At 39.6% G+C, this 15,888-nt stretch overlaps 1 protein-coding gene across 3 annotated transcripts in view; it reads left to right on the top strand.

Moving 5' to 3' along the window:
- SAMD12 (sterile alpha motif domain containing 12) overlaps positions 1-15,888 on the top strand; it is a 176,265-nt gene that overhangs the window by 82,684 nt on the left and 77,693 nt on the right. Inside the window, exons 4-6 of one of the 3 annotated variants that reach the window (XM_041407516.1) lie at positions 318-458; positions 9,223-9,253; positions 10,221-10,322. In XM_041407516.1, the coding sequence (XP_041263450.1) occupies positions 318-458; positions 9,223-9,253; positions 10,221-10,296 (248 nt within the window). In that variant the 3' untranslated portion in view covers positions 10,297-10,322. Of the gene's footprint in view, positions 1-317; positions 459-9,222; positions 9,254-10,220; positions 10,323-15,888 lie in introns of those variants that run through there. The other 2 variants (XM_041407517.1, XM_041407518.1) reach the window with 2 other exon arrangements.

Below are 15,888 nucleotides of genomic sequence, written 5' to 3'. Positions count from 1 at the left end.
ATAGGGGTTGTCCTACCTATGGGAGACCAACTGGCCCTTAAGAACAGTGATTGGTTGTCTAAAATGGCACAAGATACCTGTTTGACATGCCTGTACCTCACAACGCACCAAAACAATACGGAAAAACAATAGAAAAGGAAGGAGTAGCACGTAAGTCCCTAACAGTAAGGGAGTACCTAACAGATGAAACAATATCTACTCAGAATAAGATATTTCAGGGCTGAGAATTTTTTCTGAGGTGAATTATCATGACAGAGTGAGCCTATTGTGCTAATGGAAATCCTTGGGTGATTTTTCTTCTTGACTTTTTCTTCCAGGCCGTGCTTTGCTGAGGCTTACTGACAAAAAGCTTGAACGAATGGGCATTGCCCAGGAAAGCCTGCGACAGCACATCCTGCAGCAAGTCCTTCAGCTGAAGGTGAGAGAAGAAGTCCGAAACCTCCAGCTGCTTACACAAGGTATGAAAAACATTTTTGATATGGGCAGTTACTGAGATCAGATAGGAGAAGTTTGCCTGAGGGCATAAAAGGTGACTTGATGTTCTTCTACAAGAAATGATGCGTGAAAATGTCTCCTAGATTCCACATGCTTTCCAAGGGGGGATTAAAAGGTGAAACAATGCATAAATAAATAGAGATGTTCAGCTGCCTGTTTTGTGTGATGAACAGGCTCCATCTACAATTTGATGGTGGTCCTTCTTAAGTGTCTGCTTACTAAGATGAAAATAATTATGTATGAAGGGCACAGTTGGAGGACCTACTGTCTTTAAAAGCATTGTCCATTTTGCATTAATTGTTTACTTTCAGCGTTAGATAAAACACAGTGTTAGATGAAACAGTGTTGTTTCTGTCACCTGTTTTATAGTAAGAGCTGTCGGTGGAAAATTACCTGTTAGACTGTTTTTTGCAGATGGCTGATTCCTTCTTCATGTTGCAATAATTTTATTTACTTGAATAGAGTTGCTTTTAATTTTTGCTGCTAAGAAAAAACAAAGCTGGGCTTAATATTAAGTCTAGATTAGAAGACAGAGAAGGAGGAGTAACAAAAAAGTTATATATATTTTCCAAATGATGTGTAGATGTTTTATGATGACTTTTGGTATTAACCCTCTAGTAATGGCTAGTAATAGTGGTAACATGAAAGAAAAGCAGTTATTGTGGCAATATTGTAAAGGAACATTTGGACTTCCTCTACTATATATCTGCAATACTTTCTCAATGTTAAATGTTGTTTGGTAGTCCAATGGGATAGCATAAACCACATACTTCTGTGGTGTTTTGGTTCAGTGCCTGTTGTATGTCACACTGTATGAAAAAAGCAGAGTTCCTGAGTACATGCAGTGTATTTTTAACAAAATGTCCTTCACACATTTCATTATGTTCCTAATTAAGCCTTGCTCACTGTGCTCACAGGGAAAATTCTGATTAGTTGAATAAGCTGCATTTTATCTGAAAGAGCTGAAGTCTCAACTGAATTGTTTCTTCAGGCTTGGTGTCTTGTGGATTGTGATGCAGAGTTTTAGGGTTCCTTTGTTTTTCCATGAACTGTTAATAGGAGCTCACCTCATCTTGTGTCATGTCATGCTGAAGCATGAATGTCTTTCCCACTCGTTTAGAACTCTTCTTTTTCCCTTTATCCATTCATCCATTATTCCTACGTCCTTTTCTTCAGTGGTGGCCAGGTTCTCTCTTCCACTGCATCTGGAATGTTACTTGAGAGTTTGATGGACTGTGAAGTTCTGGTCATCCACCATTGCTGTTATGGGTCTGCTTATGAAAGTTGGGATTTGATTGATATGGGACAACGAAGACACATTAGCTATAAATTTGGATCAGTTGATCACTGCTGTTCAGATAGATTCCTGCATAGACTTATATATGACATTGAAAACTATGTATTTCCTGTGATGTGAATTGTTTCTCTCTGGTTCCCCTCTGGACACGTAACTGGGGTATGACTTGGGCTCAGTCAGGCAGCAGTGACTCCCCTTTCAAGGAACTCAGGGCAGCATCTTTTGATGCTGCATTCTTTGCCCGTGCAGCTGAGGGTACAAGTTTGGACTTTGGTAAAAGAAGGAATAAACATATGCTGGGCTGTGAAGGACAGATAGCACTGGATGCATGGATGTGTGTTTAATGGAGTCTCTCTCTGCTGTGTAGAGGGAATGTTCTTACGCACTCTGATCTTGCCGTAAAGGCAAGACATTGTGTGCTTTGTGAAAGGCAACACAAGCTTGACAAAAAGCTGGAGCTCTGCAGCTCTGGCTGTCCTCCCCCACAGTGGTGTTGGCCATTGTGCTGCACTTCAGAACCACTCTGATACATCCTTGGGGAAATGGTTGAGTCTGAGAACTTCTGTCAGAAGAATTTATTCCTTGCTTTGCTGGGGTGTGTTACAGTGTGACCGCGTGAGCCAGTACCCTCCGCTGGTAGTAGGTTGGGTCAGCTCAAAGAGACAAAACACACTGCATTCAAAGCTGTGGTTTTTAGGGTTGGGTGGCCGCTGGTCTGACCACCAGCCACAAGAGCTTGTGGTTGCCCTGTGTTCCAGAGCTCAGCTGGGAATGGCTGTGTGAGGGATCAAGAGCTCTCTGTCCTTGTGGGGAAGAAAACAGTGGCACTAATCCAAACTAGTATCAGTAAAACAATACACAAATACCATTTTAATAAACAAATCTGTAAATTGACCTGATGGACTGTAAAAGTTCTTGTCTGAAAGCCAATAATCTTCATTATTGGTCCACCAATTATCTTCATATTGGTCCACCAAGGATAATGAAAGCAGGCATCTCCCAGGTGAATAAAAACAGAGTGCTTAAGCAGACTGTTTCTTTTAAAAAGCTAGGGGAACCAAAACTGTTTACTTTCATCTTAAATAGAGCTGAAGTTATGGGCAGAACAGCAGTTTATAAGAACATTACCCTGTGCAGCAAAGCTGTGTTAATTGTATGATTCCAGTGAGTGACAGTATAACAGCAGTACTCCTGTCCCTTATCACCTCATTTGCACCAAGCTGGAGTGTGTGTCCACTGAAAGTGCCTGATGGAAGTACTAAGGTTAAGGTATTATTTCTCAACCACAGTACAACTTGTAAAGCTCTTGGTATGTCAGTTGTTCTCCAAAAGTGGTTCTGTCCCCTTTCCCCGTTTCTCCAAACTGTGTCCACTCATATTTTTATTAAGATTTATATGTTCCTGATCCAGGTTGTTAGTGGAGTAGCTTTCTGTAACTGGTTTGGTTTGGTTTGGTTTGGTTTTGTAGAACACTTGGAGAACATTTTTTCTGTGAAAAGCTGTTTCTGCCTTTTGGAAATTGCACTCACAAAGTCCAGATCACACTGTAGCTATTGCTATGCTGTGCCCTGCTGCCCTCCAAAAAAAGGGGGAAAAAAGTGCTCTGTCTCTCAGCGCACAGCTCAGGAGACTGGTAGGTGAAAGAAGCTATTAAAACCCATTTCTGAATTAATGTAGCACACAAGCTGGGTTGCAAGCAATGAGGTCCTAATTCAGAACCCATTGATGTCAGCAAAAAGACTTCCACTGACTTTAGTACATACCCCAGTTGAAGCTGGATCGAACAGGGAAAGTTTTAAAAAGCATTATATAATAGCTACCAGATATTTTAAGTGGCTTTGTGTTCTGTTGTCTGCAGAGGAAGTTAACCTCATTTTTAAAACTCAATAGCATTCTTTTCTACTCCTGTTTTAGAAAGTGACTTAAAACCATTTCATTCTTCTTCATTCAAGACACACCATCCAGTCTCTTGAAGCCAGAATAGTACGTGATTGTGTAATTGAAGTCTTGTCTTGAGTTTTAGGAAGACTTTTCTTTAGAGCAAGAACTGCCTGATTGCCTAATTGAGGCTATTATTGGTAGAAACACTATTCCAGCCTCCACTAGGATAGAAGGGCACAGGCCCAACTACTGATCTGTGCTTTTTTCACAGACTTAGTGATGCTGAGGAACTAATTTGACAAAATATCTTCCAATGTCTCTTGGGGAGAGCTGCACACTGTTAGAAACACCATTATTATGCTGTTATCACTGTAAGCCTGAGTTGAAAGATCATTTTTTTATAAAAAGCCTTACATAACTACACAGAGAAGGAAGAAGTTATTCTGAGATTTTTCAATGTGAGTCCTGGTTTGGGCTAGCATAGAAGAGACTGTCCTCAAAGTGGTACAACAGTGTTCTGTGTGTTTCTGTGCAAAGTATCCACAGATAGCAATCTGCTCATAGGGCTGAGCTTGAGAAGCATTTGTGGATTTGGATTAAATGCTAACCTGCATTTAGGATGATATGAGGCCCCCTTCTAAAGTCCTCTCTGAGTTTCATATAGGGCAAAACTGCTACTTGAATATACTGCCAGGACAGTATTTCTCCTCCTAGCAACACATGTTAGAATAAAGCTTTGTGCTTCGTTGAAAATCATCTCAGCAGTTGATACCTGTTGAAATTATTTCCTCACTAAGTTTTCTGCTCATCCTGCACTGATGCTCAGTTACTGAAATACATATGTGCCCAATGGGAATCACAGTAACACTGATTCCCTCCCATTTCCAGCACAGTCCTATTCAAAACCTGTTATGGTGCCCTAGCACTGTATTCTTCCAGGAGGGAGATTAGAGGGCCTTCAGAGTTGCATCTCATCTGCATCTAAATTCAGGAGTGATGCATCCTAATAATAAAGAAATCAGGCAAAAAATGCCATGAGGCCTGCATGGATAAATGAGGAGCTCCTGGGAAAGCTTAAACACAAAAAGGAAGCCTTACAGAGACTAGAAGCAAGAACAGGTAGCCTGGGAGAAATGCGGAGAAAGTGAGGAGCAGGAATCATGTTAGGAAAGCTAAAACTCTGATAGAATTAAAGCTGGCCAGAGATGTCAGCAGCAACAGGAAAATGTTCTATAGGTGCACCAATGATAAAATGAAGACTAGGGTGAATGTGAGTCTTGTCCAGAAGAAAATGGGAGATATAGTTAAGAGGACATGGAGAAAGCTGAGGTACTGAACAAATTTTTTGCTTTAGTTTTCATGGCAAGTTCTCCAGCCACACAGAGCAAAGGCAGGGGCTGGGAGAATGAAGAACCAGTTATAGGAGATCAGGATCAAGTACATCTAAGGAGACCTGAAGGTGCACAAGTCTATGGGACCTGATGAGGTGTATCCACAGGTCCCAAGGGACAGATGAAGTGGATACGCCGCTTCTGTATTTGAGAAGTTGTGGCAGTCCAATGAAGTTCCAGTGATGGGAACGCTAATTTTTTAAAATGGAATAAAGGAAGACTGTGGAAACTACTGGGTGGTCAGTCTCACCTCTGTGCCCAGAAAGATCATGGAACAGATGTTAAGGAAACTTTTCTGTCCAACCACTCCCAGGCAGTCACACTCTCGCTACCAGAGATTTCAGTGCTGGAAGCAGTGCCCCTCCACAGTGGTTGGCTCCAGGCTAATGTGTGCACAGCTTGATTCCCTACACACACACCCCACTGTCACAGGCAAACAAGGTTTCCTTACCCCTCAGCCCAGGGTTTCCCATAGCAGAGTCTCAGACCTCTGAATTCTTTAAGTAGCTTTATCATGGTACAGCAACAAAATAACAGCACAAGCTGCTGCTTTGGAATAAAGGAAACCCTGGGCCCTCTTGCCTCAGGCTCCTTCCGCCCAGAGCTCAATCTGCAGTTCTCACTGCAGCTGCTCACCAAGCTATCTGTACTCAATGTATTCCTTAACACAGATCCTTCTGGAAACTGTGCTAAGGCACAAAGGAAGTAAGGATTTGTGTTAGCCAACACAAATTGTGCCTGACAAATTTGATGACCGTCTGTGATGGGGTTGCAGGGCTGATGACAAGGAAGGAGCAACTGGTATATCTAACTGGACTTGTGCAAAGCATTTGAGACTGTCCCACATGACATCCTTTTCTTTAAATTAGAGACACATGGGATGGATGGATGGATGGATGGATGGATGGATGGATGGATGGACGGACAGACATGGTTTTGATGGATGACTCAAATGGATAAGGAATTGGCTGGATGGTCACACTGAAAGAGATGTGGTCAATGGCTCAATGTCCCAAGTGGAGACAGGTGGTGAGGGTCATTCATCAGGGCTTGGCACTGGGACTGGCGCTGTTTGACATCTTTTGTCAGTGGCATTGACAGTGGGATCCAGTGCACCCTCAGCAAGTTTATCATAGACACCGAGCTGTGTGGTGCTGCTGACACTCTGAAGGGAAGGGATCCACCTAGAGAGGCCTGGTCAGGGTGGAAATGTGGATCCATGCAATCCTCATGATAATCAGCGAGGCCAAATGCAAGGTCCTGCAGCTGGGTTGGGACAATCCAAAGCATAAACGCAGGTTGGGTGAAACATGGATTGAAAGCAACCCTGGGGAGAAGAGCTTGGAGTGTTGGTTAATGAGATGCCCAGCATGAACTGGCAATGTGTACTTGTGGCCCAGAGCCAAACATGTCCTGGGCTGCATCAAAAGCAGTGTGACCAGCAGGTCAAGGAAGGTGATTCTGTCCTCTGCCTTGCCCTCATGAGACCCCACCTGGAGTGCTGCATCCAGCTCTGAGGCCCCAAAGAAGGACATGGACCTGTTGGAGTGAATACAGATGAGGGCCATGAAGATGATCAGAGGGATGGAGCACCTCTTCTATAGAGACAGGCTGTGAGAGTTGGTATTGCTCAGCCTGGAAAGGCTGTGGAGAGCCAAGACATTACAGCAGCTTTCTATAGTACCTAAAGGTGACCTAAGGAGCTGAAGAGGGACTTTTCAAGGGTAAGGATAGGACAAGGAGTAGTGTCCTCAAACTGAAAGACAGTAGGTTTAGATAGCATATAAGGAAGAAATTCTTTACTGTGTAGGTGGTGAGGCATTGGAACAGGTTGCCCCAAGAAGCTGTGGCTGCCTCATCCCTGGAAGTATTCAATGCCAGATTGGAACCTGGTCTAGTGCAAGTTGTCCCTGCCTATGTCAGGAATGTTGGAACTGGATGACCTTTAAGGTTCCTTCCAGTCTAAAATATTCTATGATTTTATAACTGATCAAATAACAAGTGAGAGTCTTGTGTTCTAGTGTTGGAATTGACTGAGTTTTAGAGGATCTTTGTAACAGAAACATTGCCTTCAGGATATGTGTGGTGAGTAAGTCAGGACCGTGAAACCCATCTTAACATAAGTGTTTTACTAGGATTTTGGCAGCATTATCAGCCTAATAGTACTAAAGGCAGGTTTGATGAAAATTTGGCATGGAACCCTCCCAGTGTATCAGAAACATGATGCCACTTCCTGTTTGCCCTATCTGCTTTGTCCATATGGATATAAAAGCTGGGAGGAACCTGAGCACTGTCATACCAGGTTTCATCACTACACGTGAGATTTATTGTCATTTTCCATAATCAAAACTTTAAAGTACTAGACTCAGTCCCGTCTTCTGCTTTCCCACATAATAAGGCCTTTCCTGCTGTGGTGGCTCCAGTAAACAGCATGAATGATTTGGAGTTACACACCTGGCTGAAAAGGGGCTTGAGTGGTCAGAAATTTTGAGAACGTGGGAACTTGCCAAGCACGGGACTAAAGGTCAACAAGTTAAGAGAAAGCAATTGCAGCTTGCTGTCCCTCTCCTGTAGACTTTATGGATCCTGTGGTATCTGAACTGTTACTGCCTACTGTCCTTCAGATTCCTTGAAGAAATGTTTCTTGAGATCAGCACATTTCTTTGTTACTCCTGCAAAGAAGTACATTCTGGACTCAAGGTTTTGGCATCCAAGGAACCTTGGTTTCATATACCTGTGGTGTTTCAAGGCCTGCAGTATTTGAGGTCTTGACTGTCTGTCTTCTTACCAGACATCACTTTTGTTTTCATTTTTTTGATTTTATCTTTTTCTTTTGCCTAACCCTGAAGCTTCCAGCTAGTCAGGAGGGGCCTTTCTTCCTGAAGAAGTATGCAACTGTTTCTTGCATATACTGCATACATGGCATCTATCTAAGGCACAGAAAAAAATACTTGCCCTTTCAGAAGATCTCCAGCAAACTTAATTCCTAGCCGGTTTCTTTTGCTCTGTGCTCTTGTTATGCTCCAAAATGTCTGAGAGACCTTGTGAGTTGAACACAAAGTCTATCATGAAAGCACTATCAGAAATTACCCAATAACAGTAGTTCAGCCCTTATCAGAGCATGAAAACTGTGTTCCAGAACTCAGCATGCTAAATTGCCTGATTACAGGTAAAGAAATCTTAACCTTCTTCTCAATATGGGTTTATTTTCACTAAATGTCCATATCCCTTTTACTCCTTTCTATTGTATGTCCTTTTTTCCTGTACAACTGCAGGAATCATTGCACTTCTTCTTAACACTGCTTTCCAAGACTGTAAAATGACTTTGCTACCACCCATTAGACTACAAAAGAGCAGTCTTTGTTGTATTTTTCCCATTCCAGTCAAAGACAGTTTCAGCACTTAACAGAGGATGTAGCTCTGGAATCAGAAGCTGTGGCTGTTCATGAGAGGCTTTTCAGACTTTAGGAACTGTAAAGATGTCTGAAAATATTTTTTTCAGGTTACAAGTTTGCACTGAAGGGTTCTGTATGGTTTTAATTTGTTTTAGCTGAAACACAATATTGTATGTGTAATGTGTATCTGAGCAAAGATAAAACATCTAATATACATGCATCAGTGATGATAAATATCAAATTCCATCTATGGCTTCAGTTACTTGAATTTCAAGTGTCTGGCTTCTAACCTGAAGAATATACTTTGCAACGCAGTCAATGGTCCCTGGCAGACCATTGCATTGCTCTGGTACTTTTAGTTACCTTTAAGCTATTGCTGTGATGCTAATATATATTCATATCAAATAACCAAGTGATTCAGCTGACAGGTAAAATAAGTTCCAATACACTGGACAATACATTGTAATGCACTGTGGATAGGTTTAGCACAGAATTGTCCTTCAATATGTGTAGTATATTAGCTTGGAATATGAATAAGGAAACATAGGACCTATGAAATTTGTATTGATGAACTTGTCTGGCAAGATTTTACCTGTATAATATTATTATGTGCTTGCATTTTTATGTGTTTCTATAAATAGTATTGCAACTCAGTCTACTGGTAATATAGCATTAGCTGTTTTGTATGACTGCAAGATCATGATTGCAGTTGTCTGCTTTTCTTGTTATTTTATTGATGTTGATGTGGTTTTTTTCATTCCAGCTTTTCAAATTCCTCAGAAGTCAGCCTACTGGTCAGTTTGGTCTGGAATGTTTAGTCCTTCTGAACTAATGCATACCCAATACTGTCTTGCATGTTTGGTGAATATATATATATATTACATATATATAAAAACATATATATGTATGTATGCATGCGTATATATATATATATGTGTGTGTGTGTGTGTGTGTATTTTTTCACTCATGTGTAAATTGGGAAGAGAAAAAACAAATTTTCTCAAAGTTTATTTAAAAAAGTAAACTATTGCTGTGTGTGCTGCAGCCAGCCATGGAAGACTTTTAGCTAAATAGGAAAGCTTTCAACAGTCAGTCTGTTATTCAACAACAGCTGTTTGTGATCAGTGCCAGTGGAAATCACTTGTTTTCACCCGTTCAAAAAGAACAGGCTGGTAAAAGGGATTCCAGGAATAGCTACAGTCTTTCACACAAAGTTTAAATAAATCATATTGTAAGATGGTGCAATTTACAATGTAACATAATTATGATTTCTAATGAGATTTTTCCAGAGATCAGACATAGAATAAAATTAGGATTGATCATGGAATGGTCTTGGTTGGAATGGACCTTAAGACCATCTAGGTTCAACCTTCCTGCCATGCAGGCACATCCAGCCATCTTCCAGAAGCCCAGGTTTCTCAGAGCCCCATCCAATGTGTCCCTGAATAACTCCAGGATGGGGCATTCACAGCTTCTCTGAGCAACTTGTTCCAGTGCCTCACCACCCTTACAGTAAAGAATTTCTTCCTTATGTTCAATCTAAAGCTACCATCTTTTTGGTCTGAAGCCACTACCCCTTGTTCTGTTACTCCATGCCTTTGATAGTTGTTTTATAAGAGAACTGAGGAAATCAGAGTCCTAACTATACTTCTGACCCTCTAGAAAGTACATGGAAATTTTCACTGCTGTGCTTCTGTTTCAATCCTGTCTTTTTCAATTAACTTTTTTTTTTTTTTTTTTTTGGTCAAACTGAATGTATAGCATTGGAAATAAGAAGACAAGAAATGCCATTTTCAGTTGGATCCAGTATCCCTCTGTCTCACTACTTGGCATCTAACAGCAGTAGGTGATGTTTAGGCAGATCCCTGGATCCTATTCCCTCTCTATGGTCCCATTCCCTTGGGCCCTCCAGCATTCAGAATTGTTGTATTTGGAAGAGTATTGCCCTGCCTAATTCTTTAGTATCCATTGAGAATCTGTCTCACAGTCTTAAGAAGCAAGTTATTCGCAAGAAGTTTTTCACAAACTAAAATATCATCACTGGCAACCTCAGTGGTGACAAAAGTGCCAAAGCCTAATTTGGCATGCCTTCAGTTGGGTGCTTCTGCCTTCCACAGAGACTCTAAGTGATCCTACTGTCACGTTCATGCAGTGGTAGCTGCACATCCTCTGTATTTGAGATGCAGCAGTCACACCTCAGATGCATCAGGTGAATTACACCTGGTGCTCTCCATTGCTTATTACAGACACTTGGAATGGCTGGCCGATACATTTGTCTGCACAGTAGATGACTGAATGTGGATCAGATAAATTCCCACTTGCTAAGCCTAGATGCAAACCCCTACGCTAGGAAAAAAATTGGATGAATTGCCCTCCTCACTCAGATGAGTTTTGGTAACATCATCTTGCTGATTTTATGAAACTGGTATTGCTGTGCCTACATGAATGTGTCCTGTTTGTAAAGTGTTTCACAATATTGGCAGCTCCAACAAAACGAAAGTCACTTAAAGCTTTTTTGAAAATGTAGAATAAAGTTTTGCTGTTTTGAATCCCTGAAGGTAAGTGTTGCCATAGAGTTCAAAAGCATTTTTCTTCCTGTTGTTACTAGCATTTATGGCCTGTGCAATAAAAATTTCTAATTACTGGAAAGATTCAAGAGAGGCAGGAAAAAACCCTCTCCTTTTTATGCCTTTGTGAAGTTGATTTTCTGTGTTGTGTAAAAAAGAACCTACTTTATTTAAAAGCTTCTCTTTTTCTTCATTCACATTCTTTAAAAGCTTTTCTGTATTGTAATTTTAAAAATGAATGTGGTTCTACTCAAATAAAAGTTTACTTTTAATGGCATTTATGCTTCATATGATAGAGCACCTTCATTTACTTAGTTATACATAGGCAGTCAGCAGTGTTATGAACTGTTTCTTTTTTACTAAGCAGTATGCAGATCTCTGGCATATTCCACAAAGGAAAGGGGTGGGTTATTTTAAAGCCTTTATTTGACTTGATCATAAAGCATGGTTACTAACCTAGTGTTTTATGACATGCTCAAGTATGATTAATAATTTTAACTATGCTGGTTCCCCCATAAGATCAATATTATAGAATTTTTCCAGTCACCATGTCAATGTATTTTAATTGAAATTGATTTCCTATAAAATAATAAATTGAAGCCTATTAACAATGGTCTTGTGGTCCTTGACATTCAAGTTCTGACTTCTAACAAAATTCTGAACAGTTTTTTAAAAATACATTATTTATCTTTATACAGCATAAGTACTCATGAAGCACCTGTAGTTTTTTTGGTGTTAATTCCAGTAGATGACAGCATAAATACAGCAGCCTTAATGTGAAAAAGGAATGTGAATGAAAATGTGGCAGAGAATTGTTGTTTTTAAAACAACTTATTTCTCCATTGGCAGTTCGGCTACAGCTCTATTGTATGATCTTAAAATTGAAAAGTATTTTTATCAGTAAAAGTGCATGCCAGTCACATGAATTATTAGAAATTACCTATACAAAGAAAAGATACTTTGAGAAAATCTGTAGTGAGCAGCTCTGTAAGGACTTCTGTTTTTCCAAAGGTATCACCTGGAGGGTATTGAGTCAATCTTTGATTATTTTTCTCAGGGTCAGAGTGATAAGTTGAGTTTTAGGCAGTTTGTATTTGGTAGTACCACAGTTCTGAAGCTCCTCAATCCCACTAAGTTTTCGCCCACATCTTAGAGTTTATTCTTGGTTAAGTTTATCCACATTGTTGGAAGAGTTTGTTTGTGTATATTTGGCTTAATCGGTGGCTTCCACCTGAAGACATTTCCTGATTAGAAACCTGATGATTTTCTGATTAGAAAATACTCAGGGTCAGGAATAACACAGTGTGTTATATCCAGCCAGCCTGGTATAACATGTCAGGACTCTGACTTGGCATGCTTGTTCAGCTACACAAGAGGGCTGGGTCTCTTTCCTCAAGAACTGTAGAGATAAGCAAGTTAGAGACTTTTGTATGTGAGCAAAAAGGCACGTCAAGGTTCTCTTGCAAGCTTGGCCACAGTCTGAAGGCATGTACATTGACATGATCTTGGAGTTTTGAATCCTCTGCGCAAGACAGAGGATTCACATCTTCCCAGTCCATTTGTCTGGCACACCCAGCTGCCATCAGCTGGCAGTTCACGAAATGAGGTGGGGTTGAAGCTGTTCCAACACCTGGACCTGGAAACAAGTAATTTTGTCATATTCTTTCTTTAGTGAGACCAGTTAAGAGGCTTACTTCTGGTAGCATCAGTCAGCAGACTTGTTTTTCCACATTGAAAGTGCACTGTTGTGTAGGACTTTCAGGAGCTGGATTTTGAGAGAAAGATCTTAAAGAAAAAAAGGTCTTGCACAGCAAAAGAAAGGAGATTCTTACTGATTTTGCCATCTTCAGTGATGCAAAGCTGCTGTTCTTAGAGTTTACTCTCCAAAGTCCTCTAAGTTCTCCGCAGTCCTGTGGTTTTTGTTTTGTTTCCACTTTGGCATATGTCAGAGGTAGAGATGGAGAGAGAATGGTGATCACATTTCCTTCCTTCTTTAAAGTGTTAGGTAATTGCAGTCTTCCTTAGGAATAAAGAGGAAAGCCTTATTTCTTACTCTTATTTCTTTCGGTTTTCATTCCTTTAAGAGCTCCTGAGGAACTGAGGATTGTTGTTAAAGTTGGACCAAGAAATTAATATCTTCTGCTCTAGTTTTATTTTATTTATTTTCCTGTAGTCTAAATGTTTAGAGGGCTGATTAAACTACAGTTGTGTGCTGAAGAGTTTCTTTACTTTGTTCCAGAGAGTGTAGTTATCTGAAACACTTTTCAGCAGTTCCTTGTAATTTTCTGTCATGGGGTTCCAGGATAGTCGAGCTGTATTTTATGAGTATTTGAAGAATATTGGATGGTGGAAGGGGCAATCATCTTAGACAATGGACCAGCCTTTAAAAGTATCAGGCAATTAAGGATGCAGATAAACCTTTGAAAATTCCCTACACTGATCACTCCCACTGTGACAACAGTTATAATTCTCAGTCTAAACTTGAAAGACTTTGAAGCAAACAATGTATTTCAGATGAAGGAGATAGGAGAGAGGGAAGGAAGGATACTTCTACCTCTAAAGCTCCACTGATAAATCAGTTGTCACCTGGGTAGGTTCTGAACAGGTCTTTCTCTAGATTCCAGAGCTGATTTTATGCCCATCTGCATGGCTCCCATTCATTGTTACAGCGGTTGACTGTGACACTAACTACTGATAGTGTTGACTTTTGTATGTCTCTGCTTAAACCTGGAAGGTTCTGAGGTCATCAAAAGACAGCAAGCCCTTACAGCCCATCAAGGTAATGAATGTCCTTTTGCTAGGATGTATCTTCGTACATTGAGACACCTATGAGCTTTTTTGTCTTTTTCTAGAAATGTTTCCTTTAGGTGTGGAGGTTTATCTCAGATTGCATAATAAAAATTGTGGTTTATTTTCTTCTAATCTTTATAAGCTCTTTCCCAATGAATTATTATTTTTTACTGATATTTGCTTCCTAGAATTGCTTGTTGGTAAGTTTTCTCTCTCCCTTCTTAAATATCAGCTGCTGCGATAAGCACTAAAATGTGTGACTGTTGCTTTGTCAGCGACTCATGTTTTCCTCTATTATACTGTTACTGCTGTTCTTGACAACTTTTTGGTTCTCTCTAGTATTGGAAATGTCACTGTGGGAATTTTACTTTACTTCTACATGGCTTAGCTGATCACAGGATAATCTGGTATGAGAATATGTGTTTTACACATTTCTTTACCATTTTCTTTTGATCCAGATGCTCAGAGCCCAGGTTATTTAAGTGAGCAATGAAAATAGATGCTGGGACAAGAAGAAAACTCCTTTTGTCAGAGATGTCTCTAGAAATTAGGAGCACCTAAAGATAGTATCTTCCTTAAGTTTCTACTGCTTATAATTAATTTGACTAGAGTCTTTGGGAAAGTCTTTAGCTGACTTAAAACTGATCCTTACTCTTCGTGCACACATTCTGTACCAATTCTAGCACAGTAAACAAATAGCAAGAGTAGCTACTCTACTAAGAAGAATATAAATTTATGTCTACCACCAGCTATGATTTGGTTTTAGCCCAATTATCTCCCTTTGAAAACTGGAGACCTCAACTTTGCTCTTGGTTCTGTGTGGGCAAACGAAAGACTAATGCTCCATTGATTGCAGAGAAATTGAAGATAGTGAAAATGAGAACAGGATCAACCCCATTTTTCCTCTACAGCATAAGACTGTAAAGCCCATTCAAATCAATGAAGAGTACCAATGACTTTGTTGACCTTTGGATCAAACCATAAACCTTTTCATAACTTAAAACCACAAATACAGAAACATAAGGGTTCTACTCTCTAACCCAGCATAGATCTTTGTCAAATTGAAAAATATGATTTCTTGCCAGTTTTATTGTATCAAAAATGCAATTTTGATATTTTATTATATTTAGAAGTTTTTTTCTTAACTATATAAGACGTATTTTTCACTTGGTCTCAAAATCTGCTTTGACGATGTGTACTGCCTGTTATTTGCAATCCTAATTTCATAATCACTGCTGGAAATGAAAGTAAAAACTGCACTTTTATCTTTATACTTTATAGTCATGCTCAATGCTAAAATGCCATAATCAAAGATAAAAACTATTATACTGTCTTTAATCTTAAGCAGTTTCTAGAGCCTTTATTGCATCTTGCCTTATCCAGCTAAACTATGGTGTCCAGTTGAACTCATTGTTCACATTCCTCAAATAATCTACAAAGAACAAAACCCAACCCCAGAGATAATCTGTGCCCTTCTAAAACTGGTGCCCATGATAGGTCCAATATATTGCCCTCTAGAACTTCCTGTCTCTGTAAGATGGAAGACTTGCCATTTAATTCAGGACACCTAAATTTAATAGAGGTGAAAGTGAGCAGTAGCTTTTCCTGCTTTTTGCTTTTCAGAATCAAGAGTGTAACAAGTGATGTTCCCACTGCTAATTTGACAGAAAACTAGCACTGCCTTAGTATAGTAATTTTATTTTTTTACCTGTATCTGTTAGCAAAATCTGGTTATGCTATGCTTTTAAGTTACACTTTTTTCTGCAAGTGATAACATCATCTTTCATATTCTATTACTTTTTATTAACTTTTTTTTAATTAAGCCTAATTACTATTCACTGGTAGTAGAATCAAAGCAACGTTTAGGTGTTCATAGGTGAACATTTAAGGAGTTGCATGTTCTGGGTTAAGACTTTTGGGTTTTTTTTAGTTGTAATTTAAATAATTCTTTAGTCAGAAGCAGACATGGATGCATTTTATATATTGTCTTGGGATAGGATTATAACATACCTTCACTTCAGCAATTTTTCTCAGACATGAGTGTTTTAATAACTGCAGTTAAACAGATCTTA

The sequence above is a fragment of the Onychostruthus taczanowskii genome, unplaced genomic scaffold, assembly GCF_017590055.1.
Source record: "Onychostruthus taczanowskii isolate IOZ18803 unplaced genomic scaffold, ASM1759005v1 scaffold27, whole genome shotgun sequence".
NCBI classification, from domain to species: Eukaryota; Metazoa; Chordata; class Aves; order Passeriformes; family Passeridae; genus Onychostruthus; species Onychostruthus taczanowskii.
Note: the sequence above shows the minus strand (reverse complement) of the source record. Positions and strands in the feature narration are given on the sequence as shown.